Source organism: Saccopteryx bilineata, chromosome 8 (genome assembly GCF_036850765.1).
Source record: "Saccopteryx bilineata isolate mSacBil1 chromosome 8, mSacBil1_pri_phased_curated, whole genome shotgun sequence".
NCBI lineage: Eukaryota > Metazoa > Chordata > Mammalia > Chiroptera > Emballonuridae > Saccopteryx > Saccopteryx bilineata.
In genome coordinates this window covers 34,121,655-34,142,774 of record NC_089497.1, presented here as the reverse complement: position 1 = coordinate 34,142,774, position 21,120 = coordinate 34,121,655, and the positions used below count along the sequence as shown (strand labels likewise).

Below are 21,120 nucleotides of genomic sequence, written 5' to 3'. Positions count from 1 at the left end.
ATTCAATAAACGGTGATGGGAACTTAGATATGTGCAAAAAAAAAAGAAAAGAAAAGAAACTTCATCACTTTACAAATAAGAAAAATGAAGCATTAATCTCCATTTTATCATCCTTGCATACTGATACCCACATTGAAAGAGACAGACTATCTCTGCCTGGAGTATAGAATACATATAAAGTATCCCAGACAGACAAGGGGCTATAATATTTTGTAATACTATCAGAGATAATAATCTCTGAGTTTTCCCCAAAAGTAGCAAAATCAAAGTCAAGGAACTTGCTTTTTCTTCCAGCAATTGAGTCTTGTTTTGTCATTATCATTGTGGACTATCTGTGAACACAGGGAATCTTGAATGAGCATTCTCATCACAGGTATTCATTTATCCTTTACTCTTTCCTTCTATAGACCTTAACCTCTCCCCAGAGGATCTGTATTATATACGGTTTAATCAATTTATTGTTTTTCTCTGAACCAAATTAAACTTCTCTTCATTTTTATTTAAAATATGAAGGCTGAAGTGAAATGTAATTCTGTACGCTTGAAGTTTGTTCAGTATTGAATAAGAAGGAAAGTTTATTGCTCCTTGTCTATCATAATTTCATGTTCTGTTAATGCTTAACTATATTGTATTTCTTTATTTCTGTTGCTCAATTATTTTATTTATGGTCCACTGTGAGTGGGAATCTCATTTTGCATAATGTTACATGGCTAACTCTTAACTATGCATACTGATAAAAAAAGAACAAATAACACAAAGGAGACAATGTAAAGATCATTTTTATTTGACAGTGAAATTAAATTAATCACACAATGTTCACAATCACATGTAAGGAAGCCCACTACCCTAATAATTGTCATTGCATGAGCAAAGAAACAGAGAGCAGAAACATGCAGTGACTAACCAAAATCCCAGAGCTGCTGACAAAGGTGGAACTAACACCTGGGGCTGATCTTCCATCTTGCCTTCCATGTCACTCTGCCATTCATCACTGGCATTCATGCCACATGAAGAAGAAAAGTTCCTGGTCACTGTTATTAACTCCACAATGATACAGGTTACTGTTACTGATTCAACAATGATAAACCAACATTAATGCTTTCTGTTTAATCACTAAATAATAATGTTTGCAAAATGTATTGATAGTTTGTGGGTGGAGCGCAGAGCACATTCCTAGCAGCTGCGACTGATGCAATGCTGTGAGAATACTCCAGCTCCCAGAACCCTCCTGAGCATACCCAGGAAGGAAGCTCGCCCGCTATAAGGAAGTGACTTAGTGCCAACCACGTAGCTCCCTGATCTTTTCAGCCATTGGCTGTGAAGGACATGCTATAACATCCTATTGGCTGAACCCATGTATATAAGCTAGTTTACTTCCTGAATAAAATGGATCTGAGTCACTGAACCTGGTCCCCGGAGTTGGGTCTTTATGTTCCATCATCCTCACCGCCGGCAGGACTTGTCCACAATAGTTTACATAGGGCCTGTTTTTGTAACTGCTTTTTCATTTTATTTTCTAATTTGTGAAGGAACTGTATTTAGCAATGCAGTTATGTGGTTAACAAGTAGGTACACAATAGTTCTGTTGTGAGAACCAATGTTACTTTTTTTTATGTTAGTGGTACATTCTGTATCCTGCAAACATCTAAAGAGAAAAAGCTAATAGATTGTGCAATATTCCCAGAAGGCAAATAAATAGCCAAGAAAAGAGTAAAGTAAAATACGAACTTATGTTTAAAGTGTTTCTGGGCTTCGTTGGATGGTTTCTGGGTTTTGTGTGTGTGCGGGTAGGGAGGATTGTTTTATTTTAATTGTCATTTCTGCCTGCCTTTCTTATAACAGACTAATTTGGAACCTTGGCCTTTTGACTACTACATACTGCTGTGGAAAATGTAATTACTGCTCAGTTATCCTTCCCTATTGCTCACAAAAATTAGGGGATATTTCAAAGTGAGTATGAAGCAATAAAATAATCCCTAATTATTGTGAGCAGTATATTTCTCTGATGGAAAAATCTCTAAATTTCTATTTGGAAAATGACCTGGGTTAAAAGAGAGGACAAAATTCAAAAGTTGTCAATTTGAAATATCCACACTTCATCTGATATTAACCAGAATGAGACTGAAACTATTGAAGAAAAATCATGTATATTGGGTAATCTACTCATACTACCCTCAGATGTTTGCTTTCACACTAAAGGAATAAGTTCAGAAGGATGGCATTCCAAACACTGGAAACTGTACTCCATAGAAACACAATCATACTGGTTATTTGGTATCCTGAATTGAGGCTTTGTGTCCAAAAACAGGCATGCTTCTCAAAAATGTGCCTAATTTGATAGGAAAGAGTATAACATACATTTCCATGTAATTTTAATTTTTTTAAATCCACAATTCACTAAGAAAGCAACTAAATATATATATTTACTTTAATAAAATGATAGGCCAACTGTGGGACGTCAGGAATTGGGGTCTTGTGTTTAGAGGCAGGGACCATGAAAAAAAAGGGTTAGGAAGGTAGGATGTGGGGAAAAGTCTTACAAAACTAAGCATGAGGAACGATGTTCCTAACCAATGAGAATGGATTTAATTGGGTTTTATTTGTGAATAAACCAAGAGAGGACACCTGTAACTAAGATCAAATCTGAAGTTTATGCCGGCCTTCTATTCATGAATTATTGTGCAGTTGATTCCAAACAAATGTAAACAGTTCTTTGATATGGGCCAGTTTTGTGCTATATATTAAAAGAATAAAAAAGTCCCGCTTACTTGGCTTTATTTGATAATAAGTTTGCTCTACTTCTAGATACATTTGCTATAGTACATTCAAAAGTTCTATACTGAAAAGTTTGAAAGTGAGATAGATTTTGTAATTCAAAAACTAAAAAAGTACAGTTTTTAAACTTAAAATCAGTTATAAAAATATACTGACCATTATTTTATAAAGTGCTACCGTGCATGGAACATAGTAGATATTCAATAAGTGGGAGCTAATAGTGACAATGTGTTGTACTTAAACTGGTTTATCTGAACAGGAACTTTTATAACATGTTAGAAAAATACTAGAATTTCTCTGCAGGAAATCGGGACAGAACTTGACTCACAGACGAGGTTGTCTATGGAAAATGATACCATAAAACCATGATACAAAAATTAAAACTCAGAACTGGAAGGACCCAAAATAAAGGAAAAAAAAAATCAAAGCTTATGAAAAGGCTTCAAGAAAGGTTATAAGAATTAAAATTGCCCTGGCCGGTTGGCTCAGTGGTGGAGCGTCGGCCTGGCGTGCAGAAGTCCCGGGTTCGATTCCCGACCACGGTACACAGGAGAGGCGCCCATCTGCTTCTCCACCCCTCCCCCTCTCCTTCCTCTCTGTCTCTCCCTTCCTCTCCCGCAGCCAAGGCTCCATTGGAGCAAAGATGGCCCGGGCGCTGTGGATGGCTCCTTGGCCTCTACCCCAGGCGCTAGAGTGGCTCTGGTCACAACAGAGCGACGCCCCGGAGGGGCAGAGCATCGCCCCCTGGTGGGCAGAGCGTCGCCCCCTTGTGGGCGTGCCAGGTGGATCCCGGTCGGGCGCATGCGGGAGTCTGTCTGACTGTCTTTCCCCGTTTCCAGCTTCAGAAAAGAAAAAAAAAAAAAAAAAAAAAAAAGAATTAAAATTATTTTACCCAGAAAAGAGACATCAGAAAGACTTAAAGTTCATTAAGATTTTAACTATCAAATACCATCAACTAACAAGGTCCCGTGATAAATTCAATTCTGCACAGCTGTTTTCAATACTGGCCTGTTAAAATGATAAGTCAGTTTCATGAACACAAGTTTTATTCTTTAGTAAAAATAAAATCATTTCTTTTTTTCATAATTTTTGTTTTGTGCCTAATTTTTAAAATGTTTTGATAAAAAATAAATTTGAAAGACTAACACCAGATTTTTTCCAAATTATCTCTAAATTTTATGTTAACCACATTCAAGGTATGGCCTACAAATACATTAAATATTGTCTACATAACTGATCAACTTGTTCATAAAATTGTTTCTATACTATTTTTTTTCATATTTAGAAAAATGCCCTGATTCACAGTTTTAATCTAAAAAATAAAATTAAGAGAAATCAAATATTACCAGTCACTTACTGCATTTTGAGAATGTGTTCCTATAATTATCCTACAAAAAAACTACAGTTCTAAAAATAAACTAGTTTAAATAAATTTCTATATTTTTCTAGAATATCTTACACTTAATATTCAATGTTTATTGAAGCTCTAGAAGAATGCAGTTAGTCAAGGTTTTATTTTATATTAACCTGGATTGGAATCTGGAGGAAAAGCTATGCTAAACTTTTTTTCATTTCTTCTTATATTGCATTGGACAGCTTGGGTAGAAAATGGCAAATGCTTTTTTGTTTTCATGCTCACAACCATAATTAAGGAGATTTATTATCCTCTAACTGAAATTCTGAAAGCAATTGAAAATTTGTCCCAATATAGGTATTTCTTATTCACGTGTGAATAAATTTTGCATTTTTAGATAAGCTTCATTAATAATCAGCATTTATAATTTTGATTAATGCATTTATTCAACCATCCTATGTGTACTGGGGATATACCAAATAGACACTGAGTAGAGAAAACGATTAAGAAAACACAGCTCATGCCTTCAGAAACTCAAAAATTCTTTAAGAGAGAGCTACGAGAATACACAGCCAACAGGCAGGAGATGAAATTAGCTCTGGAACTCCAGAGGATGGACACTCTAGAGAGCTTAGAGAAGGGTTTCTGGAAGACATGAATCTAAATTGTGTTCTGGAGATGGGGATGCTGGTTATTGTTCAGGCAAAGGAAGAGTGATGGCAGCAGGTGTAAAGGGGAGAGTTCTAGAATAACTAAATGACTTGAAAAAGTACATGGGGAACTAACTGCAAGGCCGCAGCTGACTTGGACATATGGCTACAGCATGGAATTTCAAGAAAGATTTTGTTAAACAAATTTATGAAGAACTTTAAATGCTATGTTAGGAAATTTTTATTTTATCCTTACTCTAACAGAGAGCCACTTAAGTGTTTTAAGCAGGTCAGTTACAAAATTCTACTCCATAGCTTATATCAATTCAATGGCAAAGGGGAGACGAGATTAGAGGGTGGTAAAAGTTTGAGAATCTGTTAGATTATGTTTATTTTTCTCACTTTCTTAAATTATTATGATCTACTTTAGTCTGAATCTAGAATCCACATAAATCTTAAACACAAGCACTTTCCTACTCCTAAATTACCTCTGGCCAACTTACACTAATGATCTAATTCAACAGTATGCATTCAGACACTGCAAACTATAGCCCACAAGATGTTTTTTTTTTCAACTTTAAAATTACTTTTAAATTTAGATTTAAAATTCAAGATTGCAATGCAATGATGTTTCATTATCATGAGAATGGCATCATATTGAATATAATTCTAATTATTCAAAAGTCTAGGTGTTTGTGAATACCTTATAGGTTTTTTCAAGTGAGTTGATTCAAGGTTATACCCAATAAATATTATGATATCACTCTTATCCCCTTTCTTTAATGGAAGAAAAAGGTGTGGCATGGGAAAAATCTTAGCTGGCATTTTTATAGCTTTGATACAACTTGAGGCCTCTCTTCTATAGCTACTCGTGGAACTAAAATTGGTTTATAGTAATAGTTCTAACAATTTATGGAGAGTTTATTTGACAACCATACCGCTTTATGTGTATTAATTTATTTAACCTTCCTAACAACCCTAAGAGATAGGTACTATTACCATAGAAGGGTTAAGGATGGTGCCCAATGCCACCTGGCTGAAAGGCTGGAGAGTGAAGACACTTGTTTACAAACCACACAATTTGCCCCCAGAAGCCACATTCTCAAGCTCTAATCTGTTATGAAAAGTAAACACAATAAAATGAACATTTAATTTAAAAGTTGCTGAAAACTGTCATTAACAAGCTATTGGCCTCAATCTTCAGACTGCTGCCCAAGCACTGACATAAGAGCAGATTTTAAATCTCAATAGCAAATGTTTAAAAGTTGTCTTAAGCCCTGGCCAGTTGGCTCAGTGGTAGAGCATTGGCCTGGTGTGCAGGAGTTCCGGGTTTGATTCCCAGCCAGGGCACACAGGAGAAGTGTCCATCTACTTCTCCACCCCTCCCCCTCTCCTTCCTCTCTGTCTCTCTCTTCCCCTCCTGCAGACCAGGCTCCATTGGAGCAAAGTTGGACCAGGCGCTGAGGATGGCTCTGTGGCCTCTGCCTCAGGCGTTAGAATGGCTCTGGTTGCAGCAGAGCTACGCCCCAGATGGGCAGAGCATCGCCCCCTGGTGGGCATGCCGGGTGGATCCCGGTTGGGCGCATGCGGGAGTCTGTCTGACTGCCTCACCATTTCCAGCTTCAGAAAAATACAAAAAGGAAAAAAAAAAGTTGTCTTAAGTTGGCAATCCTGAAATATACCAGAGAACTAGGACATTTATTCAACTGAGAGCAGTTTAGAAATTATGAGGTCTAATTTGTGGGGTTATGTAATTTCTTATAGAACTCAAATCATTTTAATTTTGAATAAAAAAATAAATGGGGCTCATCATTAAAATTAATTTTTTCTTAATTGGAAGTTAAGTGAAAGTTGTTGATTCCCATCCACTCAAACTGATAAAAAAATTTCTTAATTGATGTATAATTTTATACTAGAATTTTTAAGCTGTAAAGATATTAAAAATCATACGGTACAATACTTCCATGTAAATGAACTGTCAGTCACAAAGGTGATGTATATCAACTTAGAATGAAAACAATTGGAATTACCTAAATCAAGGGGATATTTGGGGCAGGGAAAGATGTGAGTAGAGACTATTTCCACATAGAAATCTATACTCATTTGGTTAAAAATACGAGCAGAGTAATTGAGAAAAATACCAGCTATTTTTTTCTCCTATTCAAATATATAGCTGTTTTTATTTAATAGTACCACAAAACTAATACCAAAAATAGTCATTATTTAACATTAAAAATATGCCCTAGCCAGTTGGCTCAGTGGTAGAGCGTCGGCCTGGTGTGCAGGGGTCCCGGGTTCGATTCCCAGCCAGGGCACATAGGAGGAGTGCCTATCTGCTTCTCCACCCTTCCCCCTCTTTTTCCTCTCTGTCTCTCTCTTCCATTCCAGCAGCCAAGGCTCCATTGGAGCAATGTTGGCCCCTACACTGAGGATGGCTCCGTGGTCTCCGCCTCAAGCGCTGGAATGGCTCTGGTTGCGACAGAGCGACGCCCCAGATGGGCAGAGCATCGCCCCCTGGCGGGCAAGCTGGATGGATCCCGGTTGGGCACATGCGGGAGTCTGTCTGACTGCCTCCCCGTTTCCAACTTCAGAAACAAACAAACAAACAACAAAAAAACTCCTTTGTTGCCTTCCTATGTTAGAATGAAGCATGCTTCTCAAGTATGCATACTTGAATTTTGTCTAGCAATTTATTATCCAAGAGTACAAATACTAAGAACAAGGGTTTTAAAACATGTATAGTGTTTGTAGAAGCATTTTTTAAATCAGACTAATAAGAAAAGAATATTGTTGAATTTCCAAAATACCATGAATGTTACAAATATATTTTAATAATCTCACCATTAAAATAGACGAAAATCATAATCATCAGAAGCATCCTGCAGTGCTCACACAGAAAGCAGTTGAGCTCCCTCTATTGAATTATAATTGAGAAACTGTACATTGTATTTAAAACCATAATTTTATCAAAATGACTCTATTTTAATAATTGCATGATTTTTCTCTGCTATCTAATGTCTTTCAAATGACAAAAACTCATTCATATACAATTTCTAAGAGTATTTTTCTAAATCATACATGTCCTTATGTTGTTTTTTTTTAAGATTTTATTTATTGATCTTACAGAGAGAGTGGTTGGGAGAGAGAGGTATTTTAACCTTACTCTAACAGGGAGCCACTGAAGTGTTTTAAGCAGGCCAGTTACAAAATTCTACTCAAAGCTTGATATATCAATTTGATGGCAAAGGAGAGGGGAGATTGGAGGAGTGATAGGTGGAAATTTAAGAATCTGTTAGATTATTTGTTTATTTTGCTCACTTTCTTAGATTATGATCTACTTATTTTGAATCTAGAGTCCACAAAAGTCTTAAACACATGCACTTTCCTACTCCTAAATTACCTCTGACCAACTTACACTAATGATCTAAATCAACAGTATGCTTTGCTTTAGCCTTTGAATGCCTGCTTGTTCTTTGTGGATTGACCAGGCAAGCCCAAGGTTTCAGACTGACGACCTCAGCAACCTCCACACTGCAGGCTGACACTAGATCCACGGCACCACCACAAGTCAGACTGTTCTTAATGGTTTTTGTTTGAGGAATTACATTTTTAGGCTGTAATTCTAAATGTGTTTTTCTCTTTTGTTTTCCTTGAATTGATAAAACTGAAGAGTTACTCAACAGATGTTAGGTCTCTGAAATATCCTAATAATATGAATTCGAATTTTGTTTTTGGAAGCAAAAAATGTACTTAGATGGGAACTTAAATATATCTTTCAGTCAGTAAAATAAGGTAGTTTCACTTACTTTCTGATATAAATAACATAACTCAAAATTGTGATTCATAATAATTATTATTTGAGAGTCCATTATAACTTTTTTGAATATTCATAGCTAATGAACTTGGTAGTATTGCTATGCTCATTTCTCAAGTAAGAAAAGAGAGACAAGAGCTAGAAATCAAACTAATTGGTCTGCTCCATTATCCAAGATTTTGAGCTCCTGTGTAATGAAATCTGTGGTCTATATTGATAGTCTCTGAAATCTGTGAACATTGACAGTCTATAAAAGTTAAGCAGAGAATTATTTTTTAAAGAATCATTGAACTATAGCCATACTGTCTACAAAATATCATTATTCAGCCAGTTCAAATTTCATCTAGCCAAATATTTTAGATCACTTCTACAAAATGATAATCTAGAAGCCAGCCATACCCTTAAAATCTACTCTTTTTGAATTGTTTTGTCATTTCTTTTAGTAAGAAGACATATTTCTTATCAGCAAAGGAAAAAAACAGCTGAGCAGATGCAGGGTTTATTTTAATTAACAGATATTAATTTGCCACCTAGTATGATAAGAAAAGCAATTTTACCTTATACTAAACAATTATTTCTAAAAGAAAATTTTTATTTGAAAACTAGATTACCATGCACTTGGGTTCAGTAGGGGATTAATCCAACAGAGAAAATCCAATTATGTATTGCATTTTACTCCTGGATCTGACAAAATCTCTATTAATATTTAGGCCAGGCACATCTCCACAAAAATAAAAACCTATGTCTTATAACCAACATAAATGTTTTTCTGAAAAGTGTCATACTTATCATCCAGGTGGAGAAAATACTTGCAGAATAAAATACAAATGCCACCAGTTTGGATATTTAAAACGAAATGCTAGGCAAAAGCTAACTTATTCATGAAATTGCAGTATGTGCAAACTAATATTAACTCTTTTATGAATATTTGTTGCTTTGTTTAAAAATTGTATCTTGAGCATATAATTATTGAATACTTTTCACATATATTGTTATGGTTTTTCTACATAAAAGTGGGTATAAAATAAATATTTTATGCCTTTCCACAATAGATACAAAAACTACAGGGGAAATTTTTTTTTTTTTTTACAGATTCAGACAGATAGAGGGATAGATAGGGACAAACAGGAACGAAGAGAGATGAGAAGCATCAATCATTAGTTTTTCATTGTAACACCTTAGTTGTTCATTGATTGCTTTCTCATATGTGCCGTGGGGCTACAGCAGACCGAGTAACCCCTTGTTCAAGCCAGCGACCTTGGGTCCAAGCTGGTGAGCTTTGCTCAAACCAGATGAGCCCACGCTCAAGCTGGGGACCTCGGGGTCTCAAACCTGGGTCCTCCGCATCCCAGTCCGATGCTCCATCCACTGCACCACTGCCTGGTCAGGCCAGGGGAAACATATTTAATGGCACTGATTTTTTATAAATTTATAGAAAATGGTACTTTTTATCAGCTTATAAATATTTTTGATGTCTGTTAAAACAAACTAGTTCAATTTAGAAGAATTGTTTAAAATATAATATAAACTGAAATATATTTAGTAAGAATTATTATGCAGGGTTTTATAAAATGGCATTAGACCACCCATATAATGAATATTGTACATAAACTAACACAGATATTTAGAAAACATTTATGACATGAAAAACAATATCAACTACTCTCAAGGCTTCCACAGGGTATAAATCTTCCAAAATGGAAGAAAATATAGTTTGTAATTACATAGTTTATGTTCTCAAAGTTAGCTATCTTATATGGAAAACTCAATAATAATCATTCATAAGAAATGCACTTTCTCCCATTAGTGGCCCTATCTTACGTGTAATAAAATTAGGCACCAATATATCCACTGCTCTTGCCTTACATGTGAGAGTGTGTGCCTATTACTCCTATCATTCTCATATTTCTCATGAGCTTTAAATAAATAAGAACCAACCTATTATCCAGGGTTTTGTTAAAATTTATACTAATAGTACAGAGTTACAGAAGAAATACAAGGAACGGGCATCCCAGAATACTTTTGTTGGAACTTTTAAAAGATATACACTCTGGGTTTTTTTTCTATTTTTTCCTTTCTTTTTTTTTAAATGCTCTTTTTTTTATTGAAGCATAACTGACATGTAACATTGTATTCATTTTAGATGTACAGCATAATGATTTGAAATATGCACACAATACAAAGTAATCATCACCACAGTAAGCTTAGTTAACATGCATCACTGCACATAGTTACAACATATTTTCCTACAATGAGAACTTTTAAGATATACTCTCTAAGCAACTTTCAAATATACAATAAGGTATATACTCTTTGAACTGTAATTTTAGAAGTTCTTTCCAAATAAAAAAATGCAATTATTCTTTAGGCAATTTCACTTTCAGGACATATTCCTACCAACATAATTGCACATATGGCCAAGAATTTCTATTGTTTGTAGTGAAAAAAACTTGAAAACTACGTTTAAAAGAACAGAAAAGGGCCCTGGCTGGTTGGCTCAGTGGTAGAGTGTCGGCCTGGCGTGCAGGAGTCCTGGGTTCGATTCCTGGCCAGGGCACACAGGAGGGGCGTGCTTCTCCACCCCTCCCCCTCTCTGTCTCTTTCTTCCCCTCCCGCAGCCAAGGCTCCACTGGAGCAAAGTTGGCCTGGGCATTGAGGATGGCTCTGTGGCCTCTGCCTCAGATGCTAGAATGGCCCTGGTTGCAACAGAGCAATGCCCCAGATGGGCAGAGCATTGCTCCCTAGTGGGCATGCCGGGTGGATGTTGCCTAAGGATCTAGAAGAGAAGTGTGTAAATTGGAATATGGGGCTAAGGATCTACTGTAAGGGTCTTTGTTGCTGCCACATTCTCCACTATTATGAGAGGTAGAATGATTTTAAGAATGGCCCTAATTCTCTCTCCTGGTCTTTATCCACACCTTTTGTCAAGTATTTTTGGCTCCTTTCATTTAATAGGTAGAGACTATTTTTCCACCCTAGAATTTGAGCTGGGCTTCGAACTTTTCGTCATCAGAATGTGGCTTCCACCAAGAAAATAAAATCTAGGGAAGCAAATTAGAGATGAAAGACCATGAAGAAGAATCATTTTTTCCTGAACAGCAACCAGCTAACTCCCAGGAGGCCCCTAGGCTGATACACATCACACTAGTAAAATGAAGACATCTAGCTAAAATCAGAAAATCACCCACTGTATAGACTGAACCACCAACCAGCACAATAATGTACTACATAAGATGGTTGCTGATTTAAACTACTATGTATTTATTATGCAGCACCATTAACTATTAAACTGTAGTTCAAATTTTTAATAGTCATAATGAGACCTCTTTTTATGTTTTTTGCTTGATTTGAAGCTCAGTAAATTCCATACCCAGAAAATTTCCAACTATCAGGGAAAATGTTTGGGAATACATTGATAAGAATTTCAACTACAATGGCCAACGACTTCTCCCTTCATCTTCCCTATTAACTATAACAGGACAATTCCATGGTGTCCTTTATCTTCTGCACTGTTAGTGATCTTCATCCACTGGAGTAAGTGAGACACTCAGAGATAACTGAACCAAATAACACCTAGGTACCTAATTAGGAATAGTCAGACTTGGCACCAACTCTCCAAGCCATATTTTTGTCTACCACAGACACTATAGCTAACTGCTACAACTATAGTTTACATGTACAAAAAGACTTAGGGTTTCTCTCAATTTTATAGACATGCTTGTTTTGTTTTGTTTTTAGATCCAAATTGATAGGAAACTACTGAGAAAACTTACAGAATAACAGAATGGGAATTGTGCAATTGGTTAAGAAAGGATTTTAGGACAAAATTGAAAAAGACCTTCTCTAGATACTCCATAGCTAACTATAGCTTCCAGGTGAATTTCAACCACCATTCTTCTGCTGGCATCTCAGGTGAATTCAGTTTCCATTTCAAACCGTGAGATTCTTAATGTTTCACACTCACTATACTGTTCTGTGGTTCAAAGTTATAACCTTGTCCCTCTCTTATACTTGACATTAAAGGAGCATATAATTCCTATTGTTAGTTCACTGTAACTGAAACTTAAATTAAAAAGGTTAGAAACATGTAATGGTCAGAATGAAGAATGTATGTCTTGTTGTTAAATACTCTTAAGGCAGACATATAGACAGAAAAGTCATTAATAATTATGGTAACTATATAATTTGCCATCCAAACTGCACTTTTGAGAGTGAAATAGAATACTATTAATATATAATTAAATGAAGACATCAGGCATAAGCCAGTACTGTAGTAGATATACCAGCACATTAGTTCTAGCTAAAATATAGATGGTATTTAATAATAAGGTAGAAGGGAGAGAATATAAATTTTGTTATTTAAACAGAAATTAGCTGGATAAAAATATCAGTAATTCCAAATATATGATAATACTTTTTACACTAGGAATACTTATAATAACCATAAGATTTAACCTTATCAAATAGCCTGTAATCCTCTTCTTAAATATAGATAACATATTTGAGTCTTGACTTTGATCTCCACAAGGAAGAAAATAATAATACAAATACATAATAAAAAATAATGAGAAATACAGATGGGCATTTTTTGTTCTTTTCCATTTCTTATTGAAAATAAAAAACTGATATCCAAAAGTAATAAATAAATATTAATTCATTACCCACCACTTTAAAGAAAACTTTATTATTACAGTGAGTTAGCTAGTTTCTTAATATGCCACATATATTATTAATATGTAAGAAATGAAATTAAGGGGTCATGCATATGGTAACAAAAGGAGATTTGACTTTGAATGGTAAACACACAATGCAATACAAAAATGATATAGAACTGTACATTTGAGACATATATAATTTTATTAACCAATGTCACCCCAATAAATTTGATTTTAAAATTTCAAAAAATAGGCCCTGGCCGGTTGGCTCAGCAGTAGAGCGTCAGCCTGGCGTGCAGGAGTCCCGGGTTCGATTCCCGGCCAGGGCACACAGGAGAGGCGCCCATTTGCTTCTCCACAACTCCCCCTCTCCTTCCTCTCTGTCTCTCTCTTCCCCTCCTGCAGCCAAGGCTCCATTGGAGCAAAGTTGGCCCGGGCGCTGGGGATGGCTCCATGGCCTCTGCCCCAGGCACTAGAGGGGCTCTGGACGCAACAGAGCGACGCCCTAGAGGGGCAAAGCATCGCCCCCTGGTGGGCATGCCGGGTGGATCCCAGTTGGTAGCATGTGGGAGTCTGTCTGACTGCCTCCCCGTTTCCAGCTTCAGAAAAATGAAAAAAAATTTTTCAAAAAATGAAACGATCTTTTGTGAAAATCTGACAATAAAAAAATCATACAGCCTGACCAGGCAGTGGCGCAGTGGATAGAGCATCGGACTGGAATGCGGAGGACTCAGGTTCGAGACCCCAAGGTCACCAGCTTTGAGCGCAGACTCATCTAGTTTGAGCAAAGCTCGCCAGCTTAGACCCAAGGTTGCTGGCTTGAGCAAGGGGTTACTCGGTTTGCTGAAGACCCACGGTCAAGGCACATATGAGAAAGCAATCAATGAACAACTAAGGTGTTGCAACGAAAAACTGATTATTGATGCTTCTCATCTCTCTCCATTCCTGTCTGTCTGTTCCTATCTATTCCTCTCTCTGACTCTCTCTCTGTCCCTGTAAAAAAAAAAAAATCATACAATAAATTATACAGATGATGTATTATCAAATTATATACCTGAAACCTATATAATTATATTAAACAATATCATCTCTCAAAAAAATTTAAAAGACTAAAATAATACTTCTGGAAGAATTAAATATAAGTTGGTAAATGATATATATTCACAGAGACACAGAGATATTCTTTTTATCCTAGTTGCATCTATGTTGCTCTCCTGCATATTTGGGACCTATGTTGCATGTGTCTACTTGAGTTAGTGTCTTTAGAGAGCTAGAACTCATTGATGATGTTTTATACAAAATAAATGGACAAAACAAAAAGAGGTGTGTGTTTGAGACTATTAGACAAAGTGATTGTAAAGCATTTAAAATACTGTGTGACAGGCCCTGGCCGGTTGGCTCAGTGGTAGAGCATCGGCCTGGTGTGCAGGAGTCCCGGGTTCAATTCCCGGCCAGGGCACACAGGGGAAGCGCCGATCTGCTTCTCTACCCTTTCCCCTCTCCTTCCTCTCTGTCTCTCTCTTCCCCTCCTGCAGCGGAGGCTCCATTGGAGCAAAGTTTGCCCTGGCGCTGAGGATGGCTCTTTGGCCTCTGCCTCAGGTGCTAGAATGGCTCTGGTTGCAACAGAGCGACGCCCAGAATGAACAGAGCATCGCCCCCTGGTGGGTGTGCTGGGTGGATCCCGGTTGGGCGCATCGGGAGTCTGTCTGACTGCCTCCCTGTTTCTGGCTTCGGAAAAATACAAAAAAAAAATACTGTATGACAAAATGCTGCCATCTTACACCGTGTAATGCTGATTGGTATCTTAGTGCTCAGTTTTACAAAGGCCTATGTTTAATGGCATGAACTTGAGGAGTAAAAGAAAAAAGTTGAAGAAAAAATACAAGAAATATTTTGTCTGTTTTAATAAAATGGTCAAGTGATAAGTGAAATAGTGTTATTCTATTAAGAGTATAATGAAAGTTCTAATACAGCAAGTTTTACTTGAAAAGTTCAAAATGTTGAGCCAAGGAATTACTAGTCAGAAACATGCATAACAGAAGGAGAAAAAATTTTCAGATTAGAAATAAAAAGCAACAGAAAAATAACTTTCTCAAAGTCACAACATTTACATACATCATAGCTAAAGACAGCACACATGAGTACTCATCCAAGAGATAGAATTTTCTGGTAATACATGTAACTATTAAAATAAGTTTTTATTGATTTTTAAAAATAAGTCAATGGTAAGCAATCATTCTCTTCCAAATTTCTGTATTAAAATGATAGTTTGAACCTGACCAGGCAGTGGCACAGTGGATAGAGCATCAACCTGAGATGCTGAGAACCCAGATTCGAAACCCTGAGGTTGTTGGCTTGATTGCAGCTCATCTGGCTTGAGCACAAGCTCGCCAGGTCACCCGTTTGAGCATGGGATCATAGATATAACCCCATGGTTGCTGGTTTGAGCCCATAGGTCTCTGGCTTGAAAGTTGAAGGTTGCTGGCTTGAAGCTCAAGGTTGCTGGCTTGAACAAGGGGTCACTGGCTCAACAGGACCCCCCCCCAATCAAGGCACATATGAGAAAGCAATTAATAAACAACTAAAGTGCTGCAACTCCTAATTGATGCTTCTCATCTCTCTTCCTTTCTGTCTGTCCCTGTCTGTCCCACTATTTCCCTCTCTCTCACTCAAAATAATAGTTTGAATTTTCTAAAAAGTCAGAAAAAGTTTAGAATACAACTTTTGTTAAATTAACCAGAAAACATTTTGCAATTGTATAAAATTGGAAAAAAAAAGAAACATTGGTATTTTCTACTTTGTTTTATATTGCACACACAACCATAGTGCAAATCAATTTGGTTTAGGAGCATTTTATAGTGTTCGTATTAAACATTGTTTCATGAACATATCAGCATCACCTATCACTTATGTCTTGTCCTTGGAAGTATAAATGGAGTTTAGATAGAGGCAGATTCCAGGAGGAGCGGGGCACATTTATGTTTTTTTGTTTCTTTAAAATCTAGAAACCCTTTTCTTGGTCTTCTTATCCAGGAAAGTGGGAGACTAATTCCTCTCCATGACATTTTTATTATTATTTTTTAATAGCTCTATTCTGGCCTGGAGAATAAGTACAAGATATTAAGATGAGTTTATAAAAGTAGAGGAGAATAAAAGGAATATTAGCCTTTGGAGGACACTGACATTTTCTAGAAACAAAATTTATATAAACTGTATCCAGCCAGGCTGTCTGGAAGAATTAGAAAAATACAAGAAAATGACTCTGTCTTGCCATAATTGGCTTTTCCCCTTAGGTAGTCAGAAACAGTCTTGAGCTGAAAACATCTGAGAGAGTAGATTTTCAGCCCACCCTTCTCCTTGCACATAAGAAAGCTGAGGCCCAAAAAGGTCAAATGACCTGCTCAACATGCCTGAGGACAGGCCATGAGAAAAGCAGTTTACCGAAGAGTCCTCTATTAAATTGTGATTCATATTGGATTAAATAAATCAAGGAAAAAGTAATATTTACTGGCTATTAAAACAGTTTGCTATTTTTTCATTAATAAATATTAATAATCCCACAACATGTAGTCTGAAAGGACATTATTAATTTGAGTTGATGCTTTTCCCAAGGCCAAATTCAGATAAACTGATACTTTCCAAACAACAACAAATACCTTTAAGTGTGCTTATGTCTTGGAATTAATCTTATATCTGTGAGCAATTAAGAAAAATTCCAGACAGGAATGCATATAGATGACCCAAGTGAAGAAACAGTTAACTGCAGGGCCCCACCTCCTTGTTGTAAATAATCAAGGAACGCCTTTTTAAAAGCAATACAAAATGTCACCACAGGCTGACGCTCTTTCTATAAGAATAATGAGATTCTTTGCTCTCTGGGATGATGAACACACACTTCATTGCCTTTATAACTCCGAATTCAGTTTTGGTGGTTCATGTATAGTTTCCCTTCCCTTCCAACCAAGTAACATGCCATGCCTAAAATACATCAATGACTACGTAATGACTACAGACCAAAAGACCTGCAGGAGCAGGTTCATGAACTCAAATTTTTGTGTTCTAAGCCTGGACACACACTATTAAAAACTGTTCCGGAAATGAGGACGGCCGGCTGGGAGTCACTTGGCTCCCTTGACTAAGCCAGCCATTGGCTTTGCATCCCCACTGGGCTCAGCTATGCAGAGAGCTCATAAGAAGGCGTATTTGCAATCCAGGACTTGCGTCCTGAGTTCGGACTTGGTGCTTTTAGTGCCATAACCCTTTGTTAAAATACATTGGCTGAAAATTTCGCGCATTTGCCAGCGGGGTAAATTCAAAGAAATAGCTGATCCGAGGGCTGAGGCTTCTGAGCCCTAGGGCAGCCCCGCCTGACGCTCGCGGAAAGCGAGAAGACACCGGTGCGAAGCCCACGCGCCAAAAGAATGGCCACGATGAGGATCTGAAAGCCGAACCTCTCCCCTTTTACCAGTTAAATATGTGGGGAAACCTGTCCTCTAAGGTGACCCCACTGAAATAAATACCTGAGCTATGGCACGGAAAAGGAAACTGGGCGTGTGCGCGTGCTCCCGGGGTGGGGTTGGAGGTGAGATGACACTCTCCAAGTGGCGAGGGGGTTAAACTGACAATCATCTGTGGGCGTGTGGATCTTTGCATTTTACAAACTACATCACCATCATCCTCCCTTCTCTCCTCTTGGTTCTAGTGTGAGTGCCCTTCCTTCCCACATCGACGCTGGGATCAGGAAAAAAGAAAAAAGAAATCCACACAGTGCCAAACCAAGGGGGTCTCTCTTCCCCCACTTTCCTGGTGCTCCTACCCAACCCCACCTGCTTTAAATAAGGTTCAACTAGCGTTCCACAGTCCTTGCCCCAGACCTGGAGATTTGTCACAGATGCCTCTTTCTCCAGCCTCAGAACAGCAGGTGAGCTCATTACCTCACCCAGAAATGCAACTTAAGGAGATCGCGAGAGAGAACACCCCCCGCCCCACTACCAACCGCAAACACACAGCTGCAGTTCACAAACATTTATGCTCAGGCTCTAGCCCCCAACTTCACGTTCCCCCTGTTCCTGGAAGAGATCCAGCGGCTTTCAAACCTCCTCTTCAGCCTCAACTTGCCGACAACTGAAGGGATGTGCAGAAATTCAAGATGCAACAAGGAACTGATACAAACTAAAGAAAGGAGTAGAACAAACAGAACCCGAAATAACAGGAAGTAGGAGTCGTACATGCAACTGTCAACAAAGGGCTAGCAATCAAAACTTCAAATGGGTGGGGGGAAAATTCCAAAAGTCTTTCTATTTAACGAGGAAATAAACCTGCTGCTCTGTCAAGTAACGGTGAGCAGGAAGAATGCGCTGTGAGCACCAACTCGAGTCAGCCGCCCGCGGGTCTGGGGATGAGAGAGCCCGGGGCAGCCCTGGGGTGAAGCGAGGGATTCCCGGCCAGATATTTTAGTTGTTGGGGGTTTTGCCTTTTTTTTTTTTTTTTTTCTGAGGCTGAGAACAGAACTGAAATCTGAGATTGAATCACAGGTCCTGAAAAATTCACAAACCCCACAGCGAGGTCCCACCAGTCGGGCTGGGTCTGTTGCCCACCCTCAGTCCAGAACTCAGACCATGGGGGAGGGGGCGTCCGAAACAAGATTTAAGATGGAGAAGGACTTTAAGGGAGCGATTGAAGTCCTCCTCTTCTACCTCTCCCATCGCCTCTTCGCCTCGTACCATGCGGAAGTTACTAGGGGATTTATCACAGAAAAACTGCAGGTAGTCACGGTCTCCGAGAGCGAACCAAAAGGAAAAGTGCCCGGAGCGGAGTGACGTGAACTTTGAGATCCAGGGACTGGATTGTCAGTGAGCCAGAGCTCGCCGCCGAGGCAGGAGCCGCCGGGGCAGGGGAGAGAGCTAGAAGAGTCCTGCCCGGGGACCCCCGGGGTCCCGACACCGGCCGCACCCCAAGTTCCTGGAGATTTCCCCAGTGCCAGTCGCTGGGCAAACTTGAGCCGACCCGCCAAGCCCAAACGTGTGTCACAGGTGACTGAACCCGGGGCCAACTCTCCGCCCGCACCGCCGTCCCTTTACCTCCCCACGCGCCAGGGCACACGGCCCCGCGGGGCCAGGCCGGGGAGGGGGACCCCAGGACACTGACCCCGGCCCTCGTCGGCCGGAGGCTGATCCCAGGCCCCTGCTCACCTGGCCTGAGGATAGCAGCAGAGATCAAGAGGCAGAAGACCAGACGACAGGAAGGTGCCACTTTCGATGCCATATTCTTCCTCCTCGGGAGCCACCGACAGAGTCCGCGCCGCAGGAGGGGGCGTCGTTCCCAACCCCACGCGGCCCGCGCGCTCACGGGTCGGGACGCAGGGGGCAGCGGCTTCTCCCAGACACACGGTCCCCGGGACTGTGGCGCTGCACCGTCAGGTCTTCGCCGCACGGAACTTTCCGCCACGGAGCGCCCCCAACTCCTGCTCCCTCCCTTTCCGCACTTGCCCTAGGGTCCCCCAGCTGCTTCTGCGGAGACCGGCGACCCTCTCTTCCCGGGAGACACTTGAGCAACTCAGCAAGGTAGACGTGGTTCTTTTTGACTGGTCTGCTATTTCCCGTCTCTTGGAATAATAATGATGGTAATAGTGGCAGAGTGCATAAAAAGCCGGTTCTGGGAAGGAATAGCCGCGGATGGCACCAGGGGCCGGCTGGTCCAGCGGGTCACCTCAGGTGGCAGCAGTTGTGGCAGCAACAGTAGCAGCGGCGGGGATGGCAGCGGCAGCGGCAGCAGCACTCCCGGCGGCTCCGAGTGGAGACTGGAAGGCGTGTGTAAGCTGCCTCTTTCCTCCTTTCTCCGCCTCCTCCCCTCCCTCTCCTCTCCTCCCGGCTGCCCGAGACGCGGCGCCGAGCAGGTGGTTGGAGCGCAGCTCCGCAGCCTAGAGGCGCTGCAGGACCGAGGCGGAGACTCAGCCCCGCTCCGGAACTTCGCCCGGAGGAGGGCCCCCGAGTGGGCGGGGCTTCTCGCGGCTCCGCCCCAGCAGCGCGCGAGCCAATAGGCAGGAGACACAGAAGCCACGCGCTCCGGGTGGGCCCCCGGGACTGCCACTTCCCTGTGGCCTCTCAGTTCACCCCCCTTACCCAGCCTCGTCGCGGTTCAGAAAGCCAAATTACCCTTTTCTTTCCCAAGGACTGCCATCGGATTGACTTACTCCTCGGGGACTTTTCGGCTGTGGTGTTGCAGCCTCCTCCTACCTAGAGCGTAGTGGGGCAGGGGAGTCGGGGTGGGGAACTCACAGACTTTGGGCGCAAGGGCGGACCGGAGGAGAAAGGAAGGGGCTGCTGCTGCTGCTGGTGGTGGTGGTGATGGTGCTGGTGGCGGTGGTGGTGGTGGTGTGTGTGGGGGGGGGGGAGGCAAAGGTGGAAACTCACCTCCCGGGAGTTAACAGACGGTTGTGGTTGGCCGGGGGTAACCCACGTACTGAGCTGATTCCTCCTACTGCCTCCCCCATCCCACCCGCCTCTCACACACCTTTTTAAAAAGGCAGATGACTTGAATGGACTGCCCAGGACCAAAAAGAAAAATATTTACTCTTTCTCGGGGGAAATTAAGCCAGGAATTTCTAGACCATACTCTGTCACACGGATTTTCCCAATGTCTACAAAGCCAGAGCGTGTGTCTCTTTTATTTTGAATTAAGCGGCGATTTTTAAATTACAAACAAATCCCTCAAATTGCTCAGATTAAAAAGCAAACTACTCCTTGTCCGTTCCAGAAAGCCAGGAACCTCAGCGGATGGACAGGCTTCTCGGGCATTTTCTGAGGATTCAACCACCTCCCAGGCGGAACAGTGGAAGCTGCGTCCTTTTCAGATCAGCCAGAGATCATGAAG

The 21,120-nt window shown here is 40.2% G+C and overlaps 1 protein-coding gene across 2 annotated transcripts in view; it reads right to left on the bottom strand.

Annotated features, from left to right (window-relative positions):
• The window catches only part of ALCAM (activated leukocyte cell adhesion molecule), a 226,963-nt gene extending 206,851 nt beyond the window's left edge, over positions 1 to 20,112 (bottom strand). Inside the window, exon 1 of one of the 2 annotated variants that reach the window (XM_066240915.1) lies at positions 19,440 to 20,112. In XM_066240915.1, coding sequence (XP_066097012.1) covers positions 19,440 to 19,512 — 73 coding nt within the window. In that variant the 5' untranslated portion in view covers positions 19,513 to 20,112. The remainder of the gene's footprint in view (positions 1 to 19,439) is intronic. The other variant, XM_066240914.1, reaches the window with a different exon arrangement.
• Between the last annotated feature and the right edge of the window lie 1,008 nt (positions 20,113 to 21,120).